The following is a 17,371-nucleotide window of genomic DNA, read 5'->3' on the forward strand; positions in this document are numbered from 1 at the left end:
AATTTTTATATTAATATAATGAACTATATTATAAATAGCAACAATTAAACATAGTGTCCCTAATAATATTTGTAGTCCATAATAAATCAACGTGAAGCAATTTAAGAATAATATGAGACTTTTGGTTAAAATCATCCCTAATTAATCCTATTTATTTATAAGATTCTTACTTATATAATTGTAGAGCTCAATCTATCTTATATAAATTGTCCATTTAGGGCTAGAGCAATATCAATCAAATATTGGCTTTTATGACATTTTTTGGATTCAACTTTGCATTGAACAATTAAATTATATAAATTAGAGTGAATTATATCCTTATGATTTTTACTCATCTAACTTAATTAACTAAACTTGTCTAAACTTATTTTATTTAGTTATTATAAATTGAAGTAATATAGCCCTTATTAATTTCTTATTTAAACTTATTAACTTTTAAGATCTTATCTAAAACTAATTTTCCTAATATATGAATCTAGGTGAGCAAAACTTAATCCGATTTATGTATGTCAAGTAATTGATGTCAGGGAAGTCAAGTGAACAATGATAATAATAACTAGATCCTAAGGTAGAAAAATCTCTTATTTTTTAATGTTTACTTTCACAAAAGGTGTAATGATCTAGACTTGAATAGAGGCTTAGTGAATTAGACATACTCCCAACATTCTTAAAAATTCGCCTCACTTAATGTAGACTCTTCACCCCTGAGCCGGCGCTTGACATCCTCAGCCGTCCCCGAGCAGTCCCCATAAGTGGTCAAAGAAGTACCCGCCCCCAACTAGTCATACCCCATTTCTCAACGTCATTCCTGATGCGTACACGGGCCATACACGTACTTGTACCCGTATCGGGTACTTGAGATGGCACTTAAGAGACGTACCCACGCTTAATACAATAAATAATTACTCCAACAGTTGGGGTTTTTTTTTCCCTTGTCCAAAGGTACAACTACAAGTGCCTATTATTCTTCAAGGTACAACTACAAGTGCCTACTATTCTTCAAGTGAAATATGAAGGCAATACAATAAATAATTACCTTCATATTTCACTTTCTCTAGAAGATCATTCTCAATTTCTATCATCGCCAATCCATTAAGTTTTTCTTGTAACATTGTAGAACGAAGATATTACTTCAATAGCTTCAACTTTGAAAAACTTCTTTCTGCATTTGCAACTGTCATAGGAATAGTTAACAAAATTCTATATGCAATAGTTGCATTAGGAAAACACTCCACATCTTTCAAACGTCAAAATATCAATAGGATATGTCATCACGTAAAATTTCTTTAAGCAACTTTAACTCCACATATAATTCATTCCTATCAATATCTGATTGTTCATTAGACATAAGTGCATTTTCAAATTTCAAACAAGAGGACTTCAAACTTAAATCATCCAATGAATTCAACTTTTGAGAAGTAAATAAGAAATCAAAATTACTTTCATATTCCTCAAATTGCTCAAATCTTTTATAAAGAAAACTAATAGCTTGATCAACAATGTAAAGAAAGTAATCAACTCTAAATGATTCTCCAGGAGATAGAGGAGCATTTGAAGTACTTAGATTTTAATCAAAATGTTTTTTTTTCTTTGAATTTCACACTTTTGGGGAAATATAGGATCAATATAATAAAGGATAGTTAAGAATCTTTTCTTTTGATAATACTTGACTTAGTTAGCTAGCTTATCATTTTAGTAGTACCTATCTTTTTAGATTATTTATCATTTTAGTCTGCTGATTTGTTATACAATGTAGCGACTACTTTTGTTACGTCTTGTAATGTGAGTTTCCTATTTAAGCTCATGCTAGGCATCTTCAATAATCATTCAAAAAATCATTTTCTCTATATGGTATCATATTAAAAAAGATCTTGAGCCTACAAAAATACACCATTCGCAAACAATGACCAACAACAACATCATCATTACCAATCACAATGACTCGTCGAAGCCTTTCACTCTTATACAAGTTCATAACTCCATCAAGCTAACCTCAACGAACTTCGTTGCATGGAAAACTCACATCCAGGCCACCCTCTTAGGATATGACCTCTGGAAATTTGTTGATGGAACCTATCCTTCACCTTCGACCTCGATCATTGCTGCTGATGGTTCGTCCCCCATTAATCCCGTTGCCTTGACTTGGTTTCGCCAAGAAAGACTTGTCTTTGGTGCAATTGTGGGCACCTTATCCCAAGACATTGTGCCCTTGGTCTCTCAAACTTCCACGGCGGAAGAAGCTAATTGGTCAGTCCTTGCTAAGACTTACGCCAATCCCTCGAAAGGCCATTTCAAACAAATAAAAATCACCCTTAACCAAATTTCTCACAAAAATCAGTCCATAACTTCCTATATGCAAGCGATCAAGCAATGCACGGATCGTCTTGCGGCCATGGGGAAACCGATGGACCATGAAGATATTATGATAAGGTGCTCTCGAGCCTTGCCTATGAGTAGTACAAATCGATGATAGATGCCGTCAATGCTCGTGATACTCCCATCTCCTTTGACGAGCTTCATGAGAAGCTCATCAACAAAGAGGTTACGACCTCCATCAAGGTTGCTCTTGCTTCATTCCCGGCCTCCGTGAATTTAGACCAGCACCATGTTAAGGCGAATACATCTAATGGTGTCACTGCCTCCAACGGGGCACAACAATCTAGACGACCCTATCTTGGGATATGCCAATGGTGTCGTGAACAAGGCCACTCCTTGTGCTGTGTTCAAGAGCCAATTCCCAACTATCAATGTGCCTACACCAGTGTACATGAAGAATTTCAAGAAAGGCACTCAACCGTCAACTAGTGCACATCAAGCTCACATGGCCACTGTCTCAGATCCACCCTCGGATGCACGATTGCTTGATAGTGGAGTATCTCACCATGTCACAAATGACCTTGCAAATTTGTCTCTTCATGCTCCTTATGATAGCACTGAAGAATTGGTGATCGGTGATGGCTCAACCCTTCCTATTTAGCACACATGTTATTTCTTATTAAACACAAGTTCTGCCAAATTTCACTAATCAAATATCTTGCATGTGCCTTCCATTTCTAGGAATATTCTCTCTATCTCTCAATTTTGCAAAGAAAATAACACGAGTATTGAGTTCTTACCCTCTTGTTTTCGTGTTAAGGAGCTTTTATAAGGGAAAATTCTTCTACATGCCCAACTAGAGCTTGAATATATGAATGGAACCCATCTTTGCCTCAAGTATTTTCTTCAATTAAGCTGCCTTCTAGTGAATGGCACCATCGTCTAGGAAATTCATCATTATCTATTCTTAGGATTTTAAATTCAAGTTATAATTTGTCAATTCCTGCCTTTGCAATGTCAAATTATAATGCTTGCAACATGAATAAAAGTCACAAACTACCTTTTTCCCTTTCATCTTTATGTTCACAAAATCCACTTGACCTTATCTTTTCGGATGTATGGACATCCCCTATTTTGTCTACCGAAAATTATAAGTACTATGTTATTTTTGTTGATCACTTCACAAAATATGTTTGGTTTTATCCACTTAAGTATTTGATGTCTTTAAGAGATTTAAGGAACTTGTTGAGAATTATTTTAACAAAAAAAGTTAAACAATTTTTTTCTGATAATGGTGGTGAGTTTTTCATATTAACTCCGTTCCTCACATCAAATGGTATTTCACATCTCACATCTCCACCCCACACACCCAAACATAATGGCTATGCCGAACGTCGTCATCACCATATGTAGAAACGTGTCTTTCACTTCTTTCACATAATAATATTCGAAATCAATATTGGCCAAATGCACTAGCTACTGCCACTTATTTGATCAATCGTCTACCTAGTCCATCACTAGATAATCAATCTCCATATCTCAAGCTTTTTGGTAATGCTCTAAATTATAATAAGTTACGCAATTTCGGTTGCCTTTACTACCCTTGGTTGAGACCTTACACCACTCACAAGTTAGACCCAAAATCTCTTCTTTGTAACTTCATTGGGTATTCATCAACTCAAAGTGCATATCATTGCTTAGATCCCTCCACTAATCGCATTTATACATCAATACATGTGAAATTTGTGGAAAATGTGTTTCCTTTTAATGAGATGTGCAGGGTTTTAGGGTCATCAACAACATCTTCATTAGATGAGTGGGCTGAATTAAATGTGCCCATTTTCACAAATGATCCCATCTCCACCCCCACAAACATAGACACCCACTCACTTCCTTCCTTCCCTACTACTTCTGCCACCAATTCACTCCCTCCTTCCCCTCCACAAAATAACTCACCTCCTCAAACAGCCAACCCGCCACAACCTTCTCGGTCAATGATCACAAGGTTACAAAATAACATTGTCAAACCAAACCCAAAATATGCCAATACGGCCACCTTACCTATCACCCCTTGTGAACCCACAAATATCACCCAAGCTCTCAAAACCCCTCAATGGAGAGAGGTGATGATAGCTGAATTTGAGGCTCTCACTCGCAATAACACTTGGGAACTTGTCCCGCCATACCCCTCTCAGAATTTGGTTGGAAACAAATGGGTATACCGCATCAAATACACTTCGAAAGGTGATATCGAACGTTACAAAGCTAGACTTGTTGCTAAAGGATTTCATCAACGCCCGGGTATTGATTTCTCGGAGACATTTAGTTCGGTTATTAAGCCAACCACGGTTAGGGTCATGCTTTCACTTGCGGTTACATGAGGTTGGCAATATATTGGATATAAACAATGCCTTTCTTCAAGTTCACTCAAGGAGGATGTATACATATCTCAACCCCCTGGTTTTCTTGACAAAGATAAGCTAACACATGTGTGTAAATTGCGTAAGGCAATATACGGTCTCAAGCAAGCACCTCGAGCTTGGTATAATGAGCTACGCCATATTCTTCTGTCATATGGGTTTACGAACTCCATTGCCGACTCCTCATTGTTTATGTATCATCATCATGACATTGTGTTTTACTTACTTGTTTATGTGGATGATATAATTGTCACAGGACCTTCCCCAAATGCATTACAAGAGTTTATTAGCTCTCTTGCATCACAGTTTTCATTTAAGGATCTTGGTCCTTTGTCGTACTTTCTAGGAGTTGAAGTGGTTCCTACTGATCAAGGATTGTTCTTGAATCAACAAATATATATTGGGGACTTATTAGCTCGAGCAAACATGGCAGCGACTAAGCAAGTCACTACCTTAATGATTGCTCATCCTCCTCTCACCATTGATGTTGGTTCACCCATTTCGAATGCCTCTGACTTCGTGCTCTTGTTGGTGGGTTGCAGTACCTAGCTCTAACTCGCATCGGCATTGTTTTCACTGTCAACAAGCTCTCCCAATATATGCACAGGTCATCGGACCTACATTGGGCAGCCCTTCATCAATTGCTACGATACTTGAATGGCACTATCGACCATGGTTTGATGATCTATCGAGACTCACCTCCTCGTCTCCATGCCTACACTGATGCTAATTGGGCTGGTGATCGAGTCTCCTTTGTGTCTACATCTGGCTACATTGTCTACCTTGGCTGAAATCCCTTGTCTTGGAGTTCTAAAAAAGCAACAAGGAGTTGCTCGTTCGTCCATTGAAGCTGAATTTCGGGTTGTTGCCTCCACCATGGCTGAGCTGCTCTGGTTGCAATCCTTACTCACTGAAATTCGTATTCATCTCTCCTCATCACCCAGCATATATTATGACAATCTTAATTAATGTCACGCACTACTCCAAGAATCCTGTTTTCCACTCAAGAATGAAGCCCCTTGCTCTTGCTTTCCACTTTGTTAGAGAACAAGTTCAACTTGGTAAGCTACGTGTGTAACACATCTCTGGTGATGATCAACTTGCTGACGCTCTCACAAAGCCACTTGCTTTAGCTAGTCTCTCCACGTTGCTGTCCAAAATTGGTTTAGTCCACCGATGCTCCAATTTGAGAGGGGATAATAAAGGACAGTTAAGAATCTTTTCTTTTGGTAATAGTTGACTTAGTTAGCTAGCTTATCTTTTTAGTAGTACTTATCTTTTTAGAGTATTTATCATTTTAGTCTGCTGATTTGTTATACAATGTAGCGGCTACTTTTGTTAGGTCTTGTAATGTACTTTGCCTATTTAAGCTCATGCTAGGCATCTTCAATAATCATTCAAAAAATCATTTTCTCTATACAATATCCATTTCAATAGAAATTTCTTTACCACTATTCAAAACATCATAAAAACCAATTTCTCTATATCCCTCAAAGAAAGAAATCAACCCTCTTATTTTTATAATAGCCACATCAATAAACATATCTTTTGATTGTAATAGCTTGCTTACCGAATTAATTGCACAAAGTATTTCATACCAAATTACTATTGCAACTAAAAACTCAAAACCACCAAGCTCATTATTTGCTAAGGATTTAGCCTCATTCTTTATATTGTAATCCTTATCATTACTATCAGCTACTTGAAGTAAAGCTTCTCGCATATCTGACATTTGAAATCTAATAGCCTTAATACTTTCAACACGAATTTACCAACGAGTAGATGACAAAGACTTTTACATTGTCCTTTTACATTGTCTTTCAATATTTGCCATCTCTTAGTAGAAGCTGCAAAAATTGTATATATCCGTTGGATGACTCTAAAAAAGTCTCTAGCTTTACTACATGTGTTAGCCATATCACATAATATCAAGTTTAAACTATGACAATTACAAGGAGTATAAAAAGCATTAGAATTTAAATCCAAAAATTTCTTTTTAACTTCTTGATCTTTTCCTTTCATATTAGATCCATTATCATGGCCTTGTCCTTGCACATTCATTATATCAAGATCAAGATTTTTCATTTCATTTTATAAAACATCAAAAAGCCCTTGGCCAGTTGTATTATTTACATTCAAAAATCCTAAGAAAGATTCTTGAACGCAAATATCATAAGCAGAGGCATTCACGTATCTTAATATCAATGACATTTGCTCTTGATGGCTAACATCGGGAGTACAATCAAGAAATACCAAGAAATATTTTGTTTGCTTTATCTTTCTAATGATTTCATTTTTTATTGCAGAACCAAGCAAAATTATCAACTCATTTGGAATTGTATGACCTAAATAATGAAATTGAATATTATTATTAGTAATACGCTTGACATACTCTTGAATAATTGGGTCAAACTCGGCCAACATTTCAATCAAGCCCGAAAAATTACCATTATTGTTTTGGTATAGTTTTCCATTTGAACCACGAAAGACTAGATTATGCTTAGCAAGAAATTTGACAATTGAAACAATTCTTTGCAACACTTTCTTCCAATGGTCTTTTTCTTTTTCAATTAGCATTTGAGTCGTCTTATCAATAGTTTGATTCTTTTGAAACCTAAGACGCAACTCATACGAAGTAGTCATATTCTTAACATGATCTATGCTTGTCTCATGTTCTTTTAACCTTAAGCATATGTGTCTCCAATCAGCAAAACCTTCATTTGTTAATTTCCCTTTACCAATCCCTTTTCTTAAAGATTTTACAGCTAAAACAAAATATTCTATATCAAGCTCTTTACAATAAACTAGCCAATCCCTATCACATTTAATTTCTCACCATTTGACAAGACTCTAGTATATAAATTAGCATTAAATCGTCTTGAAAATTTATTTTTATGCCTTTCACAATATTTAAATCTCGTTTAGGACCATTTTTCACTAACAAATCAATCATTTTGGAATCTAAACCATCCCAAAATCTTGGATCATATATATCAGGCAAATGAATAGGCATGTTATCAAAGTTATCATCACTATCATCAACATTAAGTGTTATCATTTTCATTAGCTAGTTTATTGAAAAGAGCTTGATATAGAATCTTTTGTTTTTGCTGTAAAATCTTTAAAAAGGGATTGGTAAAGGTAAATTAACAAATGAAGGTTTTGCTGATAGTATATATGCTTAAGGTTAAAAGAACATGAGACAAGCATAGAGCATGTTAAGAATATGACTAATTCGTATGAGATGCATCTTAGGTTTCAAAAGAATCAAACACAACTATTGATAAGATGACTCAAATGCTAATTGAAAAAGAAAAAGACCATTGGAAGAAAGTGTTGCAAAGAATTGTTCAATTGTCAAATTTCATGTTAAGCATAATCTAGCCTTTCGTGGTTCAAATGGGAAACTATACCAAAACAGTAATGGTAATTTTTGGGCTTGATTGAAATATTGGTCGAGTTTGACCCAATTATTCAAGAGCATGTCAAGCGTCACTACTACAAAAATGACCAAAGGAACCACTCTAAAGGCACCATATAATTTAAATTGCCGGTTTCTTTGATTAAGAAACCACAATTAAGAGAAATCCGGTTTATTAGGTAAAAATAAGGAACCGCAAATCTTGAAAATATGGTTTCTTTGTGTTTATTTGATTTTTGAAAATAAAATCTTAAAAAATTAACCAAATTAAAAAGTGAAAACCTAATTTATTGTATAAAATAACAAACCACCCACCTTCCCCTAAATTATTATACTAAAAAGTAAAAAGGAGTAAAATCAGTTTTTCATTTAACTTTTCAACTTCCTCTAGAATCCCTAGATCTCTATTTCACCTCTATAATTTATCAAAATTTTTACTCTACACTTTCTCAATCAAAAGATTAGTTGTTCATCAATTTCATTACTGTTTTACAAGCAATTGTTTAAATTTCTTTCTTCATCACCGTGGAATTATCATCGTGCCTTCATATTTGCTGTCATCTGCTCGTCGTGTGTGATTTGGCGTTTCCGGCTTGCGGTGCCGTCAGATTTATTGTCAAGTGTTCGTCATGCTATCATACCCATGCTTTTCCTTTCATCCTCATAACTGGGTAAGAATTTTTTCCAACTAATTTTAATCATTTTTCATTGATTTATTTTTTTTCTATTTCAAATTCGCTAATTATGTGAAATTATAAACTACAAAGTAATTAATTTATTGGTGAATTGTGTGTTTGATTCAATATCCATTGAATTTTAAAAAGAAATATTAAGCATGCTACTTGGTGAGATTTTATAGTACTAAGCATGTCACCTCGATGAATTTTTTTAATTATAGATCTCTTTTTGAATTAGAATTATTATATTGCTGTAATTATTATACTAAATTATTCTAGAGGAAGTTGAAAAGTTAAATGAAAAACTGATTTTTTGCAAGTTGATTTGATAATTCATATTATCTTTTCTGTAATTTTGCAGTGAAATGGATCCATACAAAAAGAGCATATGTGCAGTTGACGGAAGTAATCAAGCGAAGCAGATTAATGCTAATGGATTGAATGGTTATGGTGGAGGTTGTAATTAGAGTATAATAGTGTAGTTGATTTGAATTATGTCAAATATTTTTCATGTTTTATGTCACCGAATACTTGTAAAATATGAATGGATATGATGTATTTTAATATCTTTGTACTTTAATATTTTCAAATTTAATTATAAATTTGTAATTGGGCGATTTGTTGGTATTCAAGATTCCATTATTCCTTGTTGAGATTTTATCATGGACGTAGGATCAAATTTGATCTAGCATTATTATTAATTTTGTTATTAAAAAAAAGGGCAAAGAGACCGGTTATCTATATACATTGGTCTCTTTGGCTTTATCAAAGAAACCGGTAAAGTAAAGATGCACGATGCCTTTGTCTCAATAATTTAATGCTTTTAATAGGACCTAAGAGACCGTTTATAAGGAAGAACTGGTCTCTTTGCTTAATCTAAGACACCGAAAATACGGTTTCTTATGCTAAGAGACCTACTACCTAGGCACCGGATTTTTTCAGGTTTCTTAGGCCTTTTTTATCAGGTTTCTTAGGCCTATTTTGTAGTAGTGCGTATTACTAATAATAATATTCAATGTCATTATTTATGTCATACAATTCAAAACGAGTTAATACTTTTGCTTGGTTCTGCAATAAAAAATAAAATCATTAGAAAGATAAAGCAAGCAAAATATTTCTCGGTAATTCTTGATTGTACTCCCGATGTTAGCCATCAAGAACAAATGTCATTGATATTTAGATATATGAATGCCTCTGCTTATAATATTTGTGTTGATGAATCTTTTTTTGGATTTTTGAATGTAAATAATACAACTGGCCAAGGGCTTTTTGATGTTTTACAAAATGAATTGAAAAATCTTGATCTTGATATAATGAATGTGCGAGGACAAGGCTATGATAATGGATTTAATATGAAAGGAAAGCATCAAGGAGTTTAAAAGAAATTTTTGGATTTAATTTCTAATGCTTTTTATACTCCTTGTGGTTGTCATAGTTTAAACTTGACAATATGTTATATGGTTAACACATGTAGTAAAGCTAGAGACTTTTTTGGAGTCATCCAACGGATATATACAATTTTTGCAGCTTGTACTAAGAGAAGACAAATATTGAAAGACAATGTTAATGGACTAACTGTTAAGTCTTTGTCATCTACTCGTTGGAAAAGTCGCGTTGAAAGTGTTAAGGCTATTAGATTTCAAATGTCATATATACGAGAAGCTTTACTTCAAGTAGACGATAGTAATGATAAGGATTACAATATAAAGAGTGAGACTAAATTCTTAGCAAATAATGAGCTTGGTGATTTTGAGTTTCTAGTTGCAATTGTAATTTGGTATGAAATACTATGTGCAATCAATTCGGTAAGCAAGCTATTACAATCATAAGATATGCTTATTGATGAGGCTATTAAAAAAATAAGAGGGTTGATTTCTCTCTTTGAGGGATATAGAGAAACTGGTTTTTATGATACTTGAATAATGCTAAAGAAATTGCTATTGAAATGGATATTGATCCTATATTTCCCCAAAAGCGTTAAATTCGAAGAAAAAAGCATTTTGATGAAAATCCAAGTACTTTAAATGCTCCTCTATCTCCTAAAGAATCATTTAGAGTTGATTACTTTTTTTACATTGTTGATCAAGCTATTAGTTCTCTTTATAAAAGATTTGAGCAATTTGAGGAATATGAAAGTATTTTTGGTTTCTTATTTACTCTTCAAAAGTTGAAGATATTGGATGATTTAAGTTTGAAATCCTCTTCTTTTAAATTTGAAAATGCACTTATGTCTAATGAACAATCAGATATTTATGGGAATGAATTATATGTGGAGTTGAAGTTGCTTAAAGAAATTTTACGTGATGACATAAAAGGACCTATTGATATTTTGACGTTTTTGAAAGATATGGAGTACATGTTTTTCCAATGCCACTATTGCATATAGAATTTCGTTAACTATTCCTGTGACAGTTGCAACTGTAGAAAAAAACAATTCAAAGTTGAAGTTATTGAAGTCATTTCTCTGTTCTACAATGCTACAAGAAAGACTTAATGGATTGGCGATGATAGCAATTGAGAATGATCTTCCAGAGAAAGTGAAATATGAAGACTTGACTGATGATTTTGCCTCAAAGAGCGTTAGAAGAATATCACTTTTTAAATAAATAGAAGTTAATATAAGTTGAGTTGATATAAGCTTTGATTTGTATTTGTTGCTATTAATAACATGAATAAAATATCCGAATTAGATTTTGCGTAATTGAATACATCATTGTTTTATGAATTCATTTCCATTTTGTAATGTGTATAGGGAAGTTGTGCATTGCCTAAATTATAGATAAAAAAATAATTGTATAATTTTCACATTATGAAGGACCCCTTTTTTCAATTTGATATAGGGCCCCCAGAATCATTGCTACGACCCTAATTATAATTAATAGACACATCATCCTTACAATCAACAGGCACATCACTACTAACATTAACATTATCATTGGGCAAATCATCACAATCAATAGGCATATCATCTAAATTATCATCTTAACAATATCAATATCAGCATCAAGGCCACCAATACTTTCAACATTTTAACCCTCATTATTTGGATTGACAGTAGAAACTTTGGCTCTTTTACAATAAACTTATCAAGGGCCTTTCTTTGAGACTTGATTAACTCTTTAACTTTTTTCTTTTTACTACGCTTATTATGTCTAGAAACATATTTTCTAATCTTAGGAGGCATAATTGCAAATTATAAGTACTTCCTCCGTTACACATTATGTGCAACATTTTCCAAAAATGGAAGTTACACATTATGTGCAACGAACTGAAACTTTCTTATTTCATTAAACTTTTTAAAATAAAATTACCATCATGCCCTTACTAAAATCCAATTAACACATTAAAACAAATATTATTAACTTATTAATAACTCAAATTAATCTAATGATTTACATCTAATTCAACCCCAAACTAATCGGATTCATCCTTTCAACCCCAATCAACCCTTGTACTTTCATTCTTACTTATTTCTCAACCATCTTCAACCATCTTCTTCAACCACCACCTTCAATAGCAAACACCGTACCACCACCAGTCCACCACTACCACCACCACTACTACCACCGTACCGATCTCCACTCTATCTTTATCTACCCATAAATTCCCCCTCTCTTTGTTCATCTCCCCTCAAATTCAACAACCACCTTCGTCAGAAGTCGCTGCCGCTTTCATGCTTGTCGGCGTCTCTGCTTTCTCTCTCTTCCTTCTCCTCTTGTTTCATTCTTGTCACTAAAGCTCAAATTTGAATGTTTTATGGTCAAATTTAACCATGAAAATTCTACATCTAGAATTTTAATGGTTAAATTTGACCAAATAAAGCTTTAATTGATGATAGAGAAGGTAATGCTTTTTCATTTGTATTATTAGGGTTAGTTTTTTTCAGGGTCGGGATTCATTCGATTTTTCCGGTTGGAGGTGGTGATTTTGGGGGTGGGTACGACTATTTAGGGAGGGTAAGGTGGGTATTTCGAGATGGTGGGTGAGGTTTTTTGGAAGGGTTTATTTGGTTATTGGTGGTTTCTTTGTGGTTTATGAGGTTGGGCGGATGTCGAGATCTTGGTGGTGGCGTGGTGGGTCTGTGGCTAAAGTGGTTTTCTTCGGTGAGGTGGGCTCCGAGCAGCCTGGTGCACTGGGGGTACGTGGGTGGCTCGATGGGACGATCTGGTGGTGGTGTGTGGGCGATCTAGTGGGTGGTGGGTGGTGGTGTGGGCAGTCTAGTGGCCTGGTGGGTGGTGGTGTGGGATGAATTAATTAATCATCCACTTTACCCTAATAACATGTAATTAGGCTTTTCTATTTTTTTTTCTTGGGAAATGTGCACACCTCTTTGTTGCACATAATGTGTAACGGAGGAAGTAATAAAAAGTAAATAATATGAACATGTAACTTAAAGCCAAAAAAAGATTGAATAAACCTGGGATTCGAAACTATCGGAAGGCGAAAACTTTGAACAATATAAAAAGAAAATTCATCCTCAAATTGCCATCATAAATCCTTTCATAAATCAACCTTTAAAAAACAAGAAAAAAAAGAAAATTAGTAAATGTCATAAAATAGACCATACGGCCCTGCAACTGTGCAACAAAAATGCCAAAAAATTAATTAAAAAAAAAAAAGAAAAACATACATACTTATAAATTGTCAAATTGCAGCAAGAATATAATGTAATCCTGAAGATCGATTAGCAGTAGTGATGAAACCAACTCAGGAGTAATAATGTTTTACCCCAAATTCCCAATATATATGTAATTGAATTTTTTTTTTTTTTTTTTTGATACAAAGATCAATAATTTCGGATGATATATATAGGGGGAAGATGAGAAAGATTCAACTGTTGCTCCAAAATTTTGTTGAGATATTGAAAATTGAATTATAATTCCCGTTGCTATGATAGATTGATGTAAACATGGGGAAAACGATTTGAATTCCCATAAATAATTGAAGTTTCATGAAAAAGAGAGGAAATTAATTTATTTGATTGATAAAAATTTGAAAAAGAATTAAAATTTAGAGTCAAATTTAAGGAAGAACAAGAAAATTAGATGATTTAAGAGGAAAAGATGAATCTGGACTTTTAATTGATGAATTGGGACAAGGAAGCGTGAGAAACAAAGTTCAAATTTGATTGAAGAGCAATAAAAGGATGAGAGAGAAAGTATTAAAGTCATTAAACCCAAAAATACCGTCTAACAATTTATTAATTAAGCTGATTAAAAAAATTGGGCCATTACAATTGTTGGGTTTTTATTTTCGGGGTCTTGTACAAGGGTACACCTTGACACCCTTTTCTACGGCCCTGGATAATATTAAAGTACAAAATACCTTAACAACAAAAGCACAATAGATAACATGTTTATTCTTAACTATAATGTCATTTGCACATTCAAAAATCTTGTCAAGCATTACTTTTGCCTAACAAGTATGTTCAAATTTATCAACATCTTGAACAATCTCGAAATCACAATCAGTCCACGAAATGTTAGGACTAAAAAAAGATAAGTAAAAAGGTGTATGGGTGTAAGAAAAGTTATCAGAATCGGGATTCTACTTTGAATCGGTGAGTGAAGTAGAATCGAATAGGTAAAATCGAATCGTAGAATCGTACGGTTCTACCAAAATGTAAAATTGGGCTTCAAAATGTAACAAATGACTAAATACATAATTTTATAGCAATGAGAATGATAATAATATATATTGTTAGTAACATAATATTGACATACAAACATAAAATAGTTATTCAAGTAATTTCGCAAGGGCATAACTCAAACAATACAATATAAACTATAAAGTCAGATTATTGGTACACATTCTTAACCATGAGAGTACACGACACTTGTTAAATTATGAAAAAAAATAACGTTGTTGACTCGTAAAGTTGTTTTCCCTCGACCCATGCATAATAAAAAAAAATCCAATAATGATAGAAAACTAAGTGTCAAGTTAGTTCATTTAACGAGATAGCTAAAGAATGACAACTACAACAAACTCATGTTATGAAAGTGTTTTTTATATGCCCAAAGTTGAGTGCATGAGACTCATGAATACATTCTTATGCCCACAAAATTTAAATGGTTGGATAGAATCTTAAAAGTTATTTAAATTGATGTTTCATAAGCTTTATTATGATTTAGATTGAATAATATGTAAGTCATTGACTAAAGTTAGGTTCAACTATGACACCCTTACACTCTTTAGTCTATAACATAAAATATATGAACGATATAGGTACGAAACCAATTCTATTAGAAAGTAGACTTCAAGAGCTTTCCAATGACATATTATAAGCCTAATTCCGACTTCGGAATCAAAAGTTATGGGTTTCGAAAAATCAATTTTTTTTGCAGGAGTAGAATCGGTACGGATTCCACCGATTCTAACCGATTCTACCGATTCTATGAGCGATTCTATGAGCGATTCTACCAGCGATTTACATCGTTTAGGTGGATTAGGATCGTAGAATCGTACGATTCTACGATCCGAATCGCGATTTTAATAACATTGGGTGTAAGAATAAGATGGGTATATAAGATACTCCCTCTATTCTTGAATAATTGACACGTTTGCCTTTTTTCTCGAGGTGGCCATTGAGCGGGTCGGGGCGAAAAAATCAGCTCATTGCTCGGGTCAGGACAAGCTTCAGGCTAAAAATTGTGTGCCCAAACTACCCGGGTCGTGCGGGATTTTCAGGTCAAGTAAAAAAAAATCAACTAAAATTGCATAAAATTGTTTCCCCAAGCTCGCCCCAAAAAAATTAAAAAGTTGGGCCGGAAAGGAAAAATTGCCCAAAACCCGTCCAAAAATCAGGTTGGGCCAGTGAGTCAGGTTCACTTTGTTCAGCTCTACTTAGACCTGGCAATTCTGGCCCAAACCCGATGACCCGACCCATGACCAAAAAATAGTGACCCGAAATTGACCCAAAACCCGACCCATACCCGACCCGATGTGGAATTGACCCGACCTTAACCCGAAACCCGAAATGACCCGACCTGAAGTTGACCCGAGACCCGAAATGACCTGACCCGAAGTGACCCGAGACCCGAAGTTGACCCGATACCCAAAGTGACCCGACTTTCAACTTGAATTAATTGACCCAAATAGACTCGAAACCCAAAGTGACCCGAACCAAAATTATCTTATACCTTAAATGACTAGAATCTATTTAAGCTAAAAACTTGACCTGAGCAAATCGAAATAGAAAAAAACCGCAATCAAACTGACTTAATTTTTTTTTATTAATTTGTAATGTGTAACAGTGTAAGTAATTTACATATTTTGAGCATTACTTTTATTGATTTCTTCGGCCTTTTATCTCTATAAGTTATTAAAAAATTGTAAAAAGATTGAAATTTAACGACTATTCTACGGAGTTTGTCCATAAGATTAAAAAAATTAACTATAGCTCGAAATAAAAGTCACAATTCTCACATGTCTAGAAAAAAAAATAGTACAATAATAATGCGTACATAACATAATGTTCAATACCAAATGAAATTACAAAATAATCTAAAGTCAAACAATTACTGTATTCCATGAAAAAAAGTAGCCTTAATAAATATAGTGAGTTTCTCGTCAAAAAATACATAAATATATACTATGTATATAGAGTTGAATTTAACCCAATGCATCGACCTAAAGTTGACCCGAAAATTGGACCCGAAGATTGACCCGACCGAACTAACTCGACCCGAAAATTGACCAGACCCAAACTGACTCGACCCAAACTTGACCCGAAACCCGACCCAACCTGATTATCAGTTGACCCGAAATCAACCCGAAACCCAAAATGACCCGACCCGAATTTGACCAAATAACTTTTTGACCCGAACTTGATCCGACCCGAATGACCCATTTGCCAGGTCTAGCTCTACTTTTTTCATTATTCATATACTAAGATCCTGTATAGTTCGCATTATATTAGCTTATCTGAACTTATCTGATCTGATCTGATCTAATCTGATCTGTCTGATTGTCTAATTTGACCAAACTTTGACCTTAATTGTACGATAATCTATAAAGAACAAATGTATCAAGTGGGATCTTGTTAGATTTGTAATAATGTGTATTTTATTAATACGTAATTTTCATAATTTTTTTCATCACGAAATTAAACATATTTAACGATAAAAAACTGCACATAAAACAATGATATAGTCTGAACTTATTTTTTCTGATCTGAAATAAGCTGAACTAAATAGGGCCTAAATTTGATCTTCGTTATTTAATAACGTATTAAAAACAAATTTTATCTTGACATATGCTGTTAAATAGATATTAATATAAAGTTTCACAATATGAACTTTTCATATATTTTACCAATACATACAAGTAATTAATTTGATGTCAAATTAGTACATTGACACGTATGTCAAGTTTGACGGTGTCAATCATTCTGAGACATAGATAATAGTGTGTAAAAAATGTAAATAGTAGGGATCGAAGTAAATGGGTAAGATAGTTAAAAATAAATAAATAAATAAAAGATTTTGTATATAAGGTACAGTATAAAATAGAAGTGAGTTGAAGTTTTTGAAACA

At 33.8% G+C, this 17,371-nt stretch overlaps 2 protein-coding genes across 2 annotated transcripts; one reads left to right on the top strand and one right to left on the bottom strand.

Annotated features, from left to right (window-relative positions):
• Positions 1-6,150: 6,150 nt before the first annotated feature.
• LOC145592195 (uncharacterized) lies at positions 6,151-6,821 on the bottom strand. Its single transcript, XM_081648656.1, has 3 exons — positions 6,689-6,821; positions 6,509-6,583; positions 6,151-6,461 (listed from the first exon to the last, which is right to left on the bottom strand). The coding sequence occupies exons 1-3, from the start codon at positions 6,819-6,821 to the stop codon at positions 6,151-6,153; spliced, it is 519 nt and encodes a 172-aa protein (XP_081504782.1).
• A 3,470-nt stretch (positions 6,822-10,291) lies between these two features.
• Positions 10,292-11,613, top strand: LOC145592196 (uncharacterized). Its single transcript, XM_081648657.1, has 4 exons — positions 10,292-10,639; positions 11,002-11,168; positions 11,221-11,413; positions 11,587-11,613. The coding sequence occupies exons 1-4, from the start codon at positions 10,292-10,294 to the stop codon at positions 11,611-11,613; spliced, it is 735 nt and encodes a 244-aa protein (XP_081504783.1).
• The last annotated feature ends 5,758 nt before the right edge of the window (positions 11,614-17,371 follow it).

The sequence above is a fragment of the Chenopodium album genome, chromosome 18, assembly GCF_948465745.1.
Source record: "Chenopodium album chromosome 18, dcCheAlbu1.1, whole genome shotgun sequence".
Taxonomy (NCBI): domain Eukaryota; kingdom Viridiplantae; phylum Streptophyta; class Magnoliopsida; order Caryophyllales; family Amaranthaceae; genus Chenopodium; species Chenopodium album.